Source organism: Erinaceus europaeus, chromosome 13 (assembly GCF_950295315.1).
Source record: "Erinaceus europaeus chromosome 13, mEriEur2.1, whole genome shotgun sequence".
NCBI classification, from domain to species: Eukaryota; Metazoa; Chordata; class Mammalia; order Eulipotyphla; family Erinaceidae; genus Erinaceus; species Erinaceus europaeus.
The window spans coordinates 52,761,269-52,778,581 of NC_080174.1; the positions used below are offsets into that span (position 1 = coordinate 52,761,269).

A 17,313-nucleotide genomic window follows, 5' to 3' on the forward strand; every position below is an offset into this window, starting at 1 on the left:
CTCTTTTCAGCCACCAGGTTCCAGATGCTAGCAGGATGCCAACCAGACTTCCCTGGACAGACGACCCCACTAATGTGTCCTGGAGCTCTGCTTCCCCAGAGCTCCACCCTACTAGGGAAAGAGAGAGGCAGGCTGGGAGTATGGATCGACCTGTCAACACCCATGTTCAGCGGGGAAGCAATTACAGAAGTGAGACCTTCTACCTTCTGCACCCCATAATGACACTGGGTCTATACTCCCAGAGGGTTAAAGACTAGGAAAGCTATCAGGGGAGGGGATGGGATATGAAATTCTGGTGGTGGGAACTGTGTGGAGTTATGTACCTCTCTTATCCTATGGTTTTGTCAATGTTTCCTTTTTATAAATAAATAAATAAATGAAAATACCTGATAAAAAATTACTTGGGGGTCAAGTGGTGGTGCACCAGGTTAAGCGCACATAGTATGAAGCACAAGGACCAGTACAAGGATCCTGGTTTGAGCCCCTGGCTCCCTACCTGTGTGTGTGTGGGGTCACTTCATAAGTGGTGAAGCAGGTCTGTCTCTCCCCTCTCTAACTTCCCCCATCTCTCTCAATTTTTCCCTGTCTTATACTATAAAATAGGAAAAATAAAATAAAATAAAAACTGAGCCCCAGCATTAGCCCTGGAGGCCAAAAAATCACTTTGAACCCTAACACTCATTAATAAACAATTTTAGACTGTTTAATCATCCTTCTTCCCCCAGAATGGGACAATGAATTATTGCCATATTTATTGTTCTTCAGAAACATTACTGACACCCTTCAACTGCCACATGGGCAAAAAAGAGAACTGCATAGAAAAAAAAAAGTCTTAAAGATTCCAATGGAGGGGTAGATGAAGGGGTGCAACAGGTTAAGTGCACATAGTTGAAAGTGCAAGGACCAGTGCAAGGATCCTGGTTCGAGCCCCTGGCTCCCACCTGCAAGGGGGGATCACTTTGCAACCGGTGAAGCAGGTCTGCAGGTGTCTATTTTTCTCTCTCCATCTTCCCCTCTTCTCTGGACTCCTCTCTGTCCTATGCAACAGCAACAACAACAGTAACAGCAACAACAATGGAAAAAAGATGGCTGCCAGGAGCAGTGGATTCGTAGTGCAGGCACCGAGCCATAGCAATAACCCTGAAGGTTATAAATAAATAATTTAACTCATGTTTAAGTTTATGTACCTTGTGTGTTAGGTTCCTGAATGGCAGAAAATGTTCATCTTTAAATTCTGTGTGGTACAAGGCAGAGTAGCTAATACAAATGAAGCCCTAAAATTATTAATAAAATTGAATATATGATGCTAACTGTCCTGCCTAAAAAACTAGGTGTCATATTAGAGATTTTACACAGGAAATTACATTCAAATTAAATTCCTTCATAGTATTACTCTAGTGTGGTATGAAAAATTATTATTAAACTGTGGTGAAAGTTTAACTGTAAAAGTGTTTGTTTCTGCTAGAGCATCACAATAAACTGTCATGAATCAGAGTGCTAGCTGCTTTCCCAGTAGCTAAGAGTATATTAGAGGGGGCCGGGTGGCGGCATACCCGTGTGGTGACATACCCGGTTAAGTGCACACATTACCACGCAAAAGGACTCACCTGCAGGGAGGACACTTCATGAGCAGTGAAGCAGGTCCGAAAGTGTCTATCTTTCCCTCTCCCTCTCCCTTCTCAATTTCTCAGGTCTACTCAATTAAAAAATAATAATAATAAAAGTATATTAGGGGGAGTCAGGCGGTAGCATAGCGGGTTAAATGCAGGTGGTGCAAAGCGCAAGGACTGGTGTGAGGATCCCGGTTTGAGCCCCCGCTCCCCACCTGCTTGCACTACAAATCCACTGCTGCACCTGGATGCTATTTTTTCCTTTTTTGTTTATCACTGTTATTATTATTGTTATTACTGCTGTTGTTGGCTAGGACAGAGAGAAATTGAGAAAGGAGGGGAAGTGAGGTAGAGAAAGATACCTGCAGACCTGCTTCACTGCTTGTGAAGTGACCCTCCTGCAGGTGGGGAGCTAGGGGCTCTAACTGGGATCCTTATGCTGGTCCTTGTGCTTAGCGCCATGTGCGCTTAACCCGCTGCGCTACCACCCCCCCCCATTAGTTTTATATCCCAAGCATCAGTGTTACAGTGGCTTCTTTTCTCCTTTTTGATTTTTTGTAGAAAAACCTTAGGATCAGAAGGAAAGTCTAGATAAGGCTTAAAAAAATAGGAAACTTCAAATAAAAATATGACTGATACATAGGTCTGCTCATGTGTAGAACAGTAAAGAATATTCTTTTTCAAAACAAATTGAAAGACAAACTAACCAAGCCTATTTTCTAAGTATTACCCACCATTTCGCATTTTATAAAGTTGTACATTTTTCTGAATGTATTCTGCAAATTGTACAGTGTCTCCAGCCTCTCCAACACAAAGGAGTAAGATTTTTTCACTCATCTCAAACATCTTGTCGTGATCTGCTCAAAGAAGAAAAAAATAGTATTAGAAATTATCTTCTTAAAAAATTTACTACTATACAGACAACTATAAACAGATTTTCTCAATTATGCTGAGTAACTTAACTATTGTTCCTAGATTATTCTAATAAGCAACTGCATTAATTATACTCTTCTACTTTCCATATTAAACTCATCAGCATATAATATCAATTTCAGTTGAGATATATATATGTATGTGTGTGTGTATATATATATATATATATACACATATATACATATATACTGAAAAAAAATTGAAACATTTAAAAGCAAGTGACATGCATGGATATAATAGAATAAAGAAGCTGACAGAATTAAGCCAGTCATATTATCTTTAGGTTCATGATTACAAGGTCCTATGTTTCTAAAATATAATCTACTATACTGTTATATATAATTATATATAAATATATCTATTAGATTTACATGCAAACAAAAGCATACATAAAAAGGACCTGTAGTGCAACTAAAATTGATCATCTCAAGGAAGAATAGTCAGCTGAGAGTGGTCTAGGAAGTGATACAGTGGATATAACACTGGACAAGCATAAAGTTCTGAGTTTGATTCCTGGCATCACATGTGCTAGACTGATGTTCTGGTTCTGTCTTTCCCCTTATTAATTAAAAAACAAACAAACAAACAAAAAAACACCTTGAAAAGTAAATGAGTCAACTCCATTTCCAAAGCAAAAAAGAAAATTTAAATGACTACCAAAGCAAAAGTTCTAACAAATATCAGAGCTGCAGTGGTCTGATCTCTCTCATAAAAATAAATAAATCGTGGAACCAGATGGTGGTGCACCTGGTTAAGCACACGTTACAATGCGCAAGGACCTGGGTTTGAGCCCCTGGTTCCCACTGCAGGGGAAAAGCTTTGATAGTGGTGAAGCAGTGTTGCAAGCATCTCTCTGTCTCTCTCCCTTTCTACCACCTCCTTCCCTCTCAATTTCTGGCTGTCTCTATCCAATAAATAAATAAATAAAAATAATAAAAACTTTAAACAGATAAGTATTTGGTAGTAGTGTCTAAGGAAGAAAATTACATATTTAAGATTACTCCTTCTGATATTTCCGTATCTTACTTTTACTTTCACTTTTCATTTTTCAAATACTGCTGAATAATTGTCCCTGGGAGACATGTTTTCTTTATGAAAGATTCTGGAACTTAAGTATTAGAGTTGTAGATAGCAGTATTATGGCTTCTTAAATTTTGAAGAAGAAAAATGCATGCAATAAGGCCAAACTGCCTTGGAATGTTCCCCCCCCCCCCCCCCGCCAAGATGAGGGGAAAAAAAAAATCACACCTGAAAAAAAAAAACTACCAGAATTCACTTATAGATTATCCAAGCGAAGGAAAAGTACCAGAAGTACACTGCCTAAAATGTTGCCAGTGACAATAATCTGAGCAATTTTAATTTCCTTTCTTTATTTCCTTTTGTACTTACTAGTATTTCCCATAATGCTAATAGTTAATATGCATGATTTCTGTAAAACACTAAGTTTTCCTTATTTACAAAATAAAGGACAAAAAGCTGATCTCATTTTGTAATGTATGCAAGATCAAAAGTCTTTTTAAAAACATCTCAAATATCCAATTAGTTGGAGAGGTCATAAAAACAAAAGTGGGGAGTTGGGCGGTAGTGCAGCGGGTTAAGCACAGGTGGCACAAAGTGCAAGGATGGGCTTAAGGATCCCGGTTCGAGCCCCAGCTCCCCACCTGCAGAGGAGTCACTTACAAGCGGTGAAGCAGGTCTGCAAGTGTCTATCTTTCTCTCCCCCTCTCTCCCATTTCTCTCTATCCTACCCAACAACAACAATAATAACTACAACAATAAAACAAGGGCAACAAAAGGAAATAAATAAATAAAAGTAAAAAAAAAATTCTAGTATGGGAGCCAGGTGGTGGCGCACCTGGTTAAGCGCACACATTACACTGCACAAGAACCCAGGTTCAAGTCCCTGGTCCCCACTTGCAGGGAGAAAGCTTCACAAATGGTAAAGCAGTGCTGCAGGTTTCTCTGTCTCTCTCCTTCTCTACCTCCCCCTTCCCTCTCAATTTCTCTGTCTCTATACAGTAATAAATAACTAAAAATTTAAAAAACTCTAGTATGAAAAATATCCTCATTCTTAGATGCAAAGGATTTTCACGCCTAAGGCACCAAAAGTCTCAGGTTCAATTTTCAGCAGAGCTGAGCAGAGGTCTGATCATTAATGAAAATAATAACCCAATATTACTAATACTTCTTTCATCATATATGGATAGTATTTATTTCCTTGTTTTCTTAATGTCTTAGGCTGCTCTACTAGTAAGCTGCATCCCTACAACACTTAGAAGTACTATGTAAAAAAAAAAAAGTACTATGTACATAAGTAAGTTCAGTAAGTTTAAGGTGTATTCTACTTTTTTCCTTTTTCTATTTTATTTGCTAGGACAGACAGAAATTGAGAGGGGAGGGATAATAGGAGAAAGGTAGACACTTGCAGTACTCCCGGCCCAGCAGGTGGGGAGCAGGGGCTCAAATCCAGGTCCTTGAAAATGGCAATGTGTGCACTCAACTGGGTGTGCCACTGCCCAGCTCCCATATTCTATCTGAAAAGATTTTAACATGTATTATTGTGATGAAACAGTAACTGTTAACTGTAATGGTATTGACTTAGTTACTGCTTTACTTCATGTTAAAATCACTTGCATGCCAAGGGCTTCAGTATCCAAAATGTATAGCTCACTCTCAACAAATTTATTCCTTTTGAAAAACATCACTTGCAAACAGAACTTCTATAAATTAATCCTGGAATTTCTTTTTTCTTTTTTTACCAGAGCACTGCTCAGCTCTGGCTTATGTTGATGATGCAGGGGATTGAACCTGGGAATATAGAACCTCAGGTATGAGAGTCTGTTTGCATAACCATTATGCTATCTACCCCCACCCTTACTCATGGAATTTCCAAAAGCAATTTGATTGAGAAACAATTCATACCACAGGTGTTTAAAAAACACTTTCAGATCTCATCTTCAGGAGAAAAAAAAAAAACTCAAGCTAAGTTCTTCAGAGTCTTGTTCCTTTACTTCTTTCTAAAATTTATTTATTAAGAGAGAGTGGAGGAGAAGGGAAAAGAATCAGAGCATCACTCTGGTATATGGGGTGGCAGTGAGTAAACTCAGGCCCACTCGTATCCACTGCACCAATTCACCTTTGCAGTTCATTTCAACTCCCTAACTGATGTCAGTTGATAATCTGTTGCTTGCAAAAGCAGTGGTGGACACTTTCATACCTATGCTCCTACACTCCAAGAAATCCCAGATTTAATGTTACTTTAAACCTATGATTAACTTTTAAAAAAAAATATTTCTTTCAGTGTTGCAGGAACCTCTTCTTGGGGGTAGTAGTATTTCCCTTTTCTAAAACTGTAATACACTAAAACGATTTTAAGAATGTAGTTAATACTGTTTATTCATAAGGCGGTGTTTTAGGTGTAATAGCAAAACCCTGGCTTTTCTCTTTTTCTCACTTGCTCTCTTGTTCTCTATTTTTTAAACTGATTTCACTTTATGACTGTTCATGACATTTGTAATAAATGTCTTGGGTAATAAAAAAAATCTATTTCTTTCATTTGATAGGGCAGAAAAATTGAGAGAGGGGAGAGAGAGAGGGAGAGAAAGAAAGACATCTGCAGACCTGCCTCACCACTCATGAAGTGTCCCTGCTGCAGGTGGGAAGCTGGAACCTGAGTCCTTCTGTATAGTAAGTACTAAGTGAGCCTAACCAGGTGCGTCACTGCCCGGAAGCTCATTATGAACTATTATCTACCTCAAAGACTAATCTCTACAACCAGGGAGAGTTTCTTCTTCTGCTACACTACCTGATAAGTCTATCTGTACTTTCCATATACAACATAATTTTCTTGTTATACTGACTTGTATTTCTGAATCACTTAATCAAACTACTTTCTTTTAAAGATACAGACCACTTAAATTTTTTTATCTTTATTTATTGGCGACAACCAGAAATCGAGAGGTGAGGGGGAGTAAGAGAGAGAGAGAGAAAGACAGAGAGACACCTGCAGCACTGCTTTACCACCTGCAAAGACTTCCCCCTTCAAGTGGGGACCAGGGGCTTGAACCTGCGTCCTTGCACATTGTAACATGTGTGTTCAGCCAGGTGACCCACCACCCAGGCCCGATACAGGTCACTTCTTTGCATCCCTTCTGCACCTACCTCTATAAAAGGCACAAATAAACTTTGTCAAGTGAACATTAAATCATAAGCCAAATTATAACCGTTTTTCAATAACAGCACGACCAAGTTCAACCATGAAAATAAATTCTTAGGTTTGCAGTTTACCAATCAAGATCTTTTAAAAATTTACTGAATCCTCACTAGGGAGACGGTATATATAACAGCCTTGAGAAAAATATATGGAATCAAAATGCATTTGCACAAGAATATTCCATTCAATCCTCCCACCAAGTCTGTGAGGTTATTACTAACCCAATTTAATAGACAAGGAAAATCTGGACACCGTGAAATAACTCGTACAAAGTCAAAAAGAAAAATTAACTGGCATGGCTTCAGTCTCCACCAACTACTTAAATGGAAGTAAACTTTGGCAGCTAAGCGTCCTGGAAAAGGAGAGTCAGAGGTTGAGACACAGCAAAATACAGGAAGTAAAAGGGCTTTCTAGAGCCAGGTTCACTCTCTCCAGGATTCCACATTATGCTGTCAGCAAACTAACCTCCTTAGTAGCCACAACAAGCAACTTCTCAGATACCTGAGAATCCTACAGGCTTAAATAGTTAAGGGGGCGGGGGTAACCTTTAAGCCAGTAACACTTGAACTTCCTTAGCCTAGGAAGTATGCGTTAGGAGAAGCAAATGTCATGGCCTTTAGCCTGTCTGCCTATTACCTTGTCCCATAAACAAACAAACAAACAAACAAATAAATAAATAAGCAAATGCAGATTAGGGCGACCCGGGTCCCATCTCCCAGGCCTCTCTGCTCACTCAACCTCCCCACGAACTCCCTCCCGACTGCTCCGCTACCCAGGCCCGGCGGGGCCTCCCAAGCTTCCTCTCACCGTCCTTCATCTGGACAATATTGCTAGCGGCCACGCGGTCAGAGGCGACAAGGACATAGTCAGAGCCCTGAATGCCGATGAGGTACTCCATGGTGGCGGGAGGTCAAGGGCTGAAGGTTCGACTGAGCTCGGGACTCGCCGGCTTCTCGGCCTCACCGGTGAGACAGCACCACTCAGAGAGCTCGCGCGACGCGACCGCCCCAGGTACTGGCGCGCCCAGATGACGTAAAACTGTCGCGAGAGGTCGGGGGAAGTGGGCGTGGTGTTGGGCGAATGAAGCCTTGCGATATCCCGAGCCTTGCGGTACAGGCGACTTAATACGTTGGAGCAGTAGAGCCCAGTTACTTTATTACTCTCAATTTACAAACTGAGTTTCTGGCGGATGAAATCACGCAATGGATGTAAAGTGTCAAGCACCTCAGGTTGCCACAGAAGCGAGTGTCCTTACGTGGCCACTTCATTTCCTTGCTTTGTAATGTATGAAACCCTCCCCCCCCCCCCCCCCCCCCGCGCCCACCTCCTCCTGGTGGTAGATTGGGCAGAGAATAAACTTGAGAGGAGCTCTGTTTTTATGTTTCACAAAAATAAAATATTGTTGTGTTAAAGATTTTAACATGGGCGCCAGGCTGTGGCGCACCTGGTTGATCGCACATGTTACAGTGCTCAAGGACCTGGGTTCGAACTTCGTGTGGGGTAAGGGGGTGTGGGAGCTTTGAGAGTGGTGAAGCAGTGTTAAAAGGTGTTTCTCTGTCTCTCCCTCTCTATCACCCCCCTTCCCTCTCGATTTCTGGCTGTCTCTATCCAATAAATAAATGAAGATAACAAAATTTTAAAAATCTACCTTTATAAAAAAAAGGATTTAAGCATGACGACTAGAATCATAAAAACAAAGGAAGAAAAATGTATTTTGATAATATTTGAAAGGGACATTCTTCCTATTTTATATTTTGTCATTGGGATTATCGCTGGGACTCCGTGTCTGCACGAGGATACCACTGTCTTTTCATTTTTGTGTGCTACACACAGAAAATTAGGGAGAGATAGCAGTGTTCCAGCTTGTGAAACTCCTCCCAGTAGATGGGGACCTAGGGCTTGATCCCAGGCCCTCAAGCATATTATTAGTATACACTATCCATTATACCATCAACTGGCCCTTGAACCTGTGTTTGTTTTATTTATTTTATTTTGTTTATTTATTCCCTTTTGTTGCCCTTGTTGTTTTATTGTTGTAGTTATTGTTGTTGTTGATGTCGTCGATGTTGGATAGGACAGAGAGAACTGGAGAGAGGAGGGGAAGACAGAGAGGGGGAAAGAAAGATAGACATCTGTAGACCTGCTTCACTGCGGGCAGGTGGGGAGCCGGGGCCTCGGAATGGGATTCTTTCGCCAGTCCTTGCACTTTGCACCACATGTGCTACCGCCGACCGCCCCCCCCCCCCCCTTTTTTTAAACCAGAGTACTACTCAGCTCTAGTTTACTGTGGTGCGGGCATTAAATTTGGGACTTTGGAGTTTCAGTAATAAGTCTCTTTACATAACCATTATGCTATCTCCACTGAAAGCATTCTTTTAAAATTTTTTTTAATTCTATTTATTTATTTATTCATTCCCTTTTGTTGCCCTTGTTGTTTTATTGTTGTAGTTATTATTGTTGATGCCATCATTGTTGGATAAGACAGAGAGAAATGGAGAGAGGAGGGGAAGACAGAGACGGGGAGAGAAAGACAAACACCTTCAGACTTGCTTCACTGCCTGTGAAGCGACTCCCCTGCAGGTGGAGAGCCGGGGGCTCAAACCAGGATTCTTAAGCTGGTCCTTGCGCTTTGAGCTACCTGCGCTTGACCCGCTGTGCTACCACCCGACTCCCAAGGAAGTATCTTGTTTAGTTTTTTGATATGTATTTATTTCCTTATGTTGCCCTTGTTGTTTTATTGCTGTAGTTCTTATTGTTGTTGATATCGTTGTTGGATAGGACAGAGATAAATGGAAAGAGGAGGAGAAGACAGAGAGGGGGAGAGAAAGATAGACACCTGCAGACCTTCTTCACCGCTTGTGAAGCGACTCTTCTGCAGGTGGGGAGCCGGGGGCTCAAACCAGGATCCTTAAGCCGGTCCTTGTGCTGTGTGCCACCTGTACTTAACCCACTGCATTACCGCTGGACTCCCTACCCAAAGCATTCTTATATATCAGAAGCTATCATTTGAAAATAGTTGAAAGTTGCAGTCTAGGAGGTGGTGCAGTGGATAAAGTGTTGGATTTTCAAGTGTGAATTCCCACTTCCATCCCAGGCATCACATGTGCTAGAGAGATGCTCCGGATCTCTCTCGGTTTCTCCCTTTCCCATAAATAAAATTTTAAAAAATGGTTAGTTAAGCTGGGTCTAGCATAATGGTCATGCAAAAAATACTTCTATGCCTGAGGCACCAAAGGCTTCAATTCCCAGCATTATCATAATCCAGAGCTGGTTTGATAAATAAAGTTTAAGGTTAGAACTTGTGGTTCAGAGTGGGGAGGTGATTTAACAACTGAGCACAGTGCTTTCATTTGGTGCCTCTCATAAAATAAATATGTTAATTTTAGTAAAGAAAGCATGCATGATTCATAAAGAAGTGATACAGATGCTGAGAGATAGTGCCGGGCTAGCCTGAGGGTGTTTCTTCCAGGGCACGTGCTCTCTGAGTTGGAGAGAATTCCACGGGAGCCAACCTAGGCTGCTGCTTACTCACCGAGCAGAGAGGAACCGGGAACTCTGGTGGCTGAGTGGGAACGCAATGCAATGTTTTATTGATCAGAAAAACCTGCCCTTTACATCTTCTGAGACAGAAGTGGCAGGTTGGAAGAAGGAAATACGTAGGAGAGTGGGTGGAAAGAAGGGAAATAGCACGAAGATAGCAAGCTTCCATCTAACCAGTGGGAATTAAACCAATGCCCTGCAAGCAGGGCAGGTCTCAGGCAAAACAATGGTTATGTAAACAGACCACAGCATCAAGCAATGCAGCATAGAGCAGGGGGGAGCTGGCGTAATGCCCAACAAGATAGTTCACTGGTTGGAGGGACCTGCATGGCCATGAAGCTAGCCCACCTTCCAACTATGCAGCGCACAGGAGTGTCACAGGCACTTAATGAAGTCCAACTTCTGATACAGCAGTGTCTCTCTCTCTCTCTCTCTGTCTTCCAATAAATATGAAAAGATTTTTTGTTCACTCACTCTTTCTCATAATACTGAGACCTCATGCATGTGAGATTTTACACTATGTCTGCTTTTTCATTTAGAGAGAGACAACGCAGCACTAGAACTTCTGCTGGTGCTCTAGCATCTCCAGGGTGGTACCAGGTTTCCATCCCAGGCTGTAAGCATGGTAAGGCCTATGCCTTAACAGCTGAACTATTTCTCTGGCCTAAGATTCTCAGTCGTTATGGTAACTAGGAAAGTGAGACTTAAGAAAAAAATGAGAAGTCCTAAATTGTTGATGATGATTATAACTTGTCTTCACCTTTTTATAGAGGATAAGTTGATACCATGGTAATTCAAATGTGCATAACTTTTAAAGTGTGTCCTAAATAAATATATGCAAAATGCCCACTTAATTTGTAGTGCAGGCACCAAGCCCCCTGGAAACCAAAAAACAAACAAACAAAACAAAACAAAAAACCACACTTATTTGTATGGAGAAATAGCCATCGAAACCTTGTAATAAGTGGGGAGAACCAACAGATTCACATATGTAGAAATTTTTATATAAATTATGCTATAGTCGGGAGTCAGGCAGTAGCGCAGTGGGTTAAGTGCACGTGGTGCAAAGCGCAAGGACTGACATAAGGATCCCAGTTTCAGCCCCGGCTCCCCACCTGCAGGGGAGTCGCTTCACAGGTGGTGAAGCAGGTCTGCAGGTGTGTCTCTCTTTCTCTCCCCCTGTCTTTCCCTCCTCTCTCCATTTCTCTCTGTCCTATCTAACAACGACGGCATCAATAACAATAACAATAATAACTACAACAATAATAAAAAGACACCAAGGGCAACAAAAGGGAAAAATAAATAAAATTTATTTTAAAAAAGAAAAAAATTAAAAATAAATAAATTATGCTATAGTCCTACAGTGGAGTATTACACAGTCACTAACAAATAAAATGCATCTAAATATACATGCTTGCTCCATGTGACCAGATGTGTTAAGTAAAAATTAAGATGCATTATTTTAAGCATAATGCCATTTAAAAAATTTAATATGAATGAAAAAAGATCTATTTACAATTGTTCCAACTTCAGATTATACAAAGATATTACTTCTGGTAAAAGTGATTTGAAAAGAAGGCTAAAAAAAAATTTTAAAAAAATTAAAAAGAAAGGAGGGCTTTACCTTATACACATTTGTATTGTTTTAATTTTTTTGCAATGTACAGACACTACTCATTTATAATAGGGAAAAGTATAGTCATCTGTCTATACCTTGCAGATATTTAGGGGAAAAAACCCTGAAATATTTCATGAGTAGTGTCTGACATCCACAACTGAGTTTTCAACTTATCTATATTAGCTAACTAATAGAAAAACTGTTACAATTATATCTTCAAAATACAACTATGAAATTCACTGTTTCGGCACAAATTCTTTGTCCTTACTTCATTCTGAATGTTTCTTCCACTTCTCTGCCCATGAAGGAAGGTAGAGCCTGCGGAGTCTGGAACAACTCATCCATCACAGGATGAATGCTAGGGGCTAACAAGGTCATTAAGTCAACCTTTCCACTATGAACACAGATGTATTCATCATCCTAGAAAGATCCTTTTCTTAAATGCCAGTAGGGAATAAGTCTCTCAGGTCTCTCTCTCTCTTCCTCTTATTCTGCTTCTCTCTGAAATTATGGATTTTTGTGTGCTTTTTCACTGCAAAAAGTAGTTATAGACACATGCACATTTACACACAAATAATATAAAAGTAAAAAGTGTTAATAATCTCTTTTCCTTTTCCCCAAAATAACTGCTGTCTAGATGTCTGCATTTTTCCAACCTTCTTTCCTTTTAACATTCATTCATTCATTCATTCATTCATTCATTCACAAAGGGCTCTTCTGAAATGCCCTCTAGTTAAGTTACTCTAGAGATGTTCTAGCTTCTTGTTAGCATAGAAGAAAGTATATGTCTAGATGTGAACTATAACTATTTCCCTAAAACTCACAGAGAATCCATCCTCCAAATACAGTCATAAAGTAACTGAATCTTATAATTAGAAAATGTATTTGTGGAGGGCCCAGAAACAGCATAATGTCATTGACTTTAAAATATATATATATATATATTTTAATATTTATTTATTCCTTTTTGTTGCTCTTGTTTTATTATTATAGTTATTATTGATGTCATTGTTGTTGGATAGGACAGAGAGAAATGGAGAGAGGAGGGGAAGACAGAGAGTGGGAGAGGAAGACAGACACCTGCAGACCTGCTTCACCGCCTGTGAAGCAACTCCCCTGCAGGTGGGGAGCCGGTGGCTTGAACCAGGATCCTTACGCCAATCCATGCGCTTTGCGACATATGTGCTTAACGCACTGTGCTGCCACCCGACTCCCTTATATATTTATTTTTACCACAGCACTGCTCAGCTCTGGCTTATAGTGGTGTAGGGGATTGAACCTGGGACCTTGGAGCCTCAGGCAGGAAAGTCTCTTTGCATAACCATTATGCAAATGTTGCATAACTCCTGCCTGTCAATTTATATAAAGGACTAGATAGTAAATATTTTTTTACTTTGCAGACCATACAGTATCTGTGTTGTATAGAAGCAGCCATAAGCAAAACACAATTGAATAAACAGGACTATATTCTAATAAAACTTTATTTAGAAAAATGGATGTGGGACTGGTAAGTGATGTACCTGATAAAGCATAAATGTTATCATACACAAAGTTCAAGCCCCTGGTCCCCATTAGCAGGTATAATGCTTCACAAGCAGTGAAACAGTGCTGCAGGTCTCTCTTTCTTTCCCTCCCACCCTCCCTCCTCCTTCCTCCTTTTCTCTTAATGTCTCTGTCTCTATCCAATAAATAAATATTTTAAAAGAAATATAAAATTATTTTTAAAATAAATCTTTTAAAAATATTTTATTTATTTATTAATGAGAAAGATAGGAATATAAGAGAGAGAGAGAGAAACTACCAGACATCACTCTGGTCATGTGCTGCCAGGGATTGAACTCAGGACCTCATGCTTGAGAGTCTAGTGCCTTAGCCACTGCACCACCTCCTGGAGCACTATATATAAACTTATTTTTAAAAAAGAAAGAAAAAAAAAAAAACAGGTGATGGGGAGAAGAGGTGAATTTGGCCCATTGGTCATAGTTTGCTAACTCCTAATGTGGGGAGAGGTCTATAAGTCAACACTTAAGTATGGTCTAACTTCTGAAAAATTAACTGAACCTCAAGTTCCTTCTTTATAAAAGGGGTATTCAGAAGGCATTCTCTTTGTACCTTTCCTGAGGTGGAGTAGAAATACAGACGTGTCTGGCTCCATGAGTATAAGGAAACAAATGGATTCTCCCAACTATAGGGTTGGAACAATGCTATGTCAGAGACATATGCTATAATATTAGGAGTGTTAATTTATTGGATAGTGTTGATGCCATGTCCAGATTCTTTTACCTACCTGTGGTAGCTGCTGTCCCACAGCTGCTGTAAAAGTAACAACTCATAGCCATTTCATTCTTTGAGAATCTCCCGCAATCCTATGAAAGGCATCCACCTATCACTTCCTATACCTTGGAACCTATGCATCTAAAGCCCCAATCCTCAAGTCAGTGACCAACTGACCTAAGGATAAAAGGTCAGTTCCCTTAACTTAAAGTGGGACTCCTATGGAAAAGGCAAAAGACTGGCTCAGTTTAATGATGGGCTTTTTGGTTAATACCACAGCATCTCATCATCTGGGGCTCTAGTCAGGGAATCCTTGGATTCCCACATAGATATGATGGACCTAGTTTTCTTTTTATTTTTTAATTTTATTTTATTAATTTTATTTTTGAGAGAGATGCAGAGAGTGAGACATACACACAGAGAGAAACACCAGAGCACTGCTCAGCTCTGGCTTATGGTGGTGCGGGGGATTGAACCTGGGACTTAGGAGCCTCAGGCATGAGAGTCTGTTTGCATAACCATTATGCTGTCTCCCCCGCCCGGACCTAGTTTTCTAATAGATCCCTCTCTTCACCATCACTGTTCATTTCTATAAGGAACATCATCATAAGACCTCTTGTAGGCCTCTCCAGGACTTTGCAGCAATGATAGGGACTGCCCACATTCCAAAGGGAGGCTAGGACAATCTACATGGTCACTCAAGGAAGACTGATCCTGAAATGAGTGCAGCCTAGAAAGTTCCCAGCTGTGACCATGGACTGAGCTCAGACTGACAGAGACTTAGAGGTCACACAGACTCCTGGCTAAATATGAATATATATGTCCTAGGTCAGATCAGTGGGGTTTACAGTTAACGATATTTGTGTACTTTCCTCATATTTGGGAGCTACTCTGCCCTGATCCTGCTTTCTAGTCCTGTTTTCAATTCTGATACCATCTTCCCAGACAATATTTTAGCCCACCTGTGAGTAGCTATCAGGCTCAGGCAAAAATTGTTAAAGTCATGGGATCCTTGAAATATACCTAGGACAGACTTCCTAGTTTCTTCCCACACAAAGACCCTTAGTTCCACCTGCTCTATTCTTATTTGGGTTTCTGATTATTAAACAATTTGCCCTGATTTATCTCTTTCTGCTTTTCAGTGATCAAGTTTCGGACATTGCCATGATGCCATACTGACGTCTCTTGGCAGATGACCTCATCATTGTGTCCTGGAACCTCACCTCCCCAGAGCACTATCCCACTGGGGAAAGATGGAAACAGGCTGGGGATATGGATCAGCCTGCCAGTGTCCATGCTCAGTGGAGAAGCAATTGCTGGGGTTGGACCTTCCGCCTTCAGTACCCCATGGGGAATTTTGGTTCATACTCCCAGAGGGATGGAGGATGGGGGGGGGGGGCTGTCTTCCAGTGGAGGGGATAGGATATGGAATTCTGGTGGTGGGAATTATATGGAATTTACCCCTTTTATGCCACAATTTTGTCAATACTTATTAAATCACTGCTACTACTAATAATAATAATCACACAGGAGTGAAGCCCATGAGGGGAAAAAAAAAGACACAAACATCAGGGCTGGATGGTGTTTTGAGCAGCAGGTTCCCACATCCCAAAGGCTCATAGACAAATGACACTTTACTCCTCCTAGAATTATCCCAAGGGACTAGGGTTACATATGCTGAGAGCCAAAAACACAGATCTTTTGGGTGGCATCTGCTGATGGCCAAGCAATAACAATGTTTCCTGTGGGTATCACAGGAGCTGAAGAAGTCCCAGTAGAATTGAGATAGTCCCTGAATAGAGACCTGTTACTGCCTTGCACAAGCTGAATCTGATGAACCAAGCATATCACTCATAAACAAGTATTATCTGTGATCTGTAGTTGTTGCAACCTCTTGTCAAGAGGCAGAGAAATGGACAGATTGACTCTGAAAGAACTCCAGTGATCCAAGAAGGTTATCATCATGCAATGTAGTGATTTGGGAATATTTTTAGAGAAGTTACAGAGCACTGTGAGGATTCTGCACAAATATCAGAGTATCACTTGTGCATTTGACTTCTGACCCCCAAGGAAATTATTCAGAACTAGGAAGCCTGGTATGGAACCCCAGTGCTTTGGGAATGTAAAATAATTCAGCTCCATGTTAAGCCCTATCTTGGGGGCTGGGCAATGCTGTAGCTGGTAGAGTGCACATGTTACAATATGCATGGACTTGGGTTCAAACTCTCAGTCCCCACTTGCAGAAGGAAAACTTCATGAGCAGGGAAGCAGTGCTGCAGGTGTCTCTCTTACTCTCTCCCTCTTTATCTCCCCCTCACTTCTCAGTGTTTCCTCTGTATCCAATGAATAAATAAGCAAATAAAATATTAGAAGTCTTAAAAGTCTTACCTGTAATTCCTCTGTTCTTACTTCAAATTCAACTTCCCATCCCTAACTACCCCTCACTCACCCAAGCTGTGATCCAATGGAAGTTGAGGAAGCCTTTTGCCTTTTGTCTGGTGGTTCCTACATCTATGTTCCCCTTCTCCATATCCCCACTCCCTGATATCTATGGAAACTTTTTAAAAATGTTTATTTATTTTCCCCTTTATTGTCCTTGTTGATTTTTTATTATTGTTGTAGTTATTATTCTTGTTGTTATTGCTGTCACCGTTTTAGATAGGACAGAGAGAAATGGAGAGGGGAGGGGAAGACAGAGAGGGGGAGAGAAAGAGAAACACCTGCAGACCTGCTTCACCGCCTGACTCCCATATCTAGAATTTTGAACTGTGAAAATAAGAATAAGACGGAAATGTGCCCTGACCCCAACAAGTCTTTGGATTGCAGGGACTTTAAGCTGCCAGCCTGTCCTGAGTCTGGTCTTCCTTGTTGCTCAGTCTCTGAGGGTTTTTGCTTCCCTGATGCTTCTCTTGTCATCAGGAAGTTGTGGCAGACACCAACTTGCTGCTGGCACCTGCCGCATTATGGTATAACACCAACACTAATGGCAGAAATAATCATAGTGACATCCACGGCTTGGTCTACATGCAGAAGGTACTTGTCATCTTCCCAGGAAACTTCTGGCCTGGGGCTCAACTGTGATTATGTATCTGGCCGCTGGACCATACTGTCATAGTCACACACCA

At 40.9% G+C, this 17,313-nt stretch overlaps 1 protein-coding gene across 1 annotated transcript in view; it reads right to left on the reverse strand.

Moving 5' to 3' along the window:
• Window positions 1-7,776, reverse strand: part of PSMB2 (proteasome 20S subunit beta 2) — a 45,797-nt gene extending 38,021 nt beyond the window's left edge. The window contains exons 1-2 of the mRNA XM_007533090.3: window positions 7,564-7,776; window positions 2,345-2,467 (exon numbers count right to left, since the gene is read on the reverse strand). Of these exons, the coding sequence (XP_007533152.1) occupies window positions 2,345-2,467; window positions 7,564-7,654 (214 nt within the window). The 5' untranslated portion in view covers window positions 7,655-7,776. The remainder of the gene's footprint in view (window positions 1-2,344; window positions 2,468-7,563) is intronic.
• Between the last annotated feature and the right edge of the window lie 9,537 nt (window positions 7,777-17,313).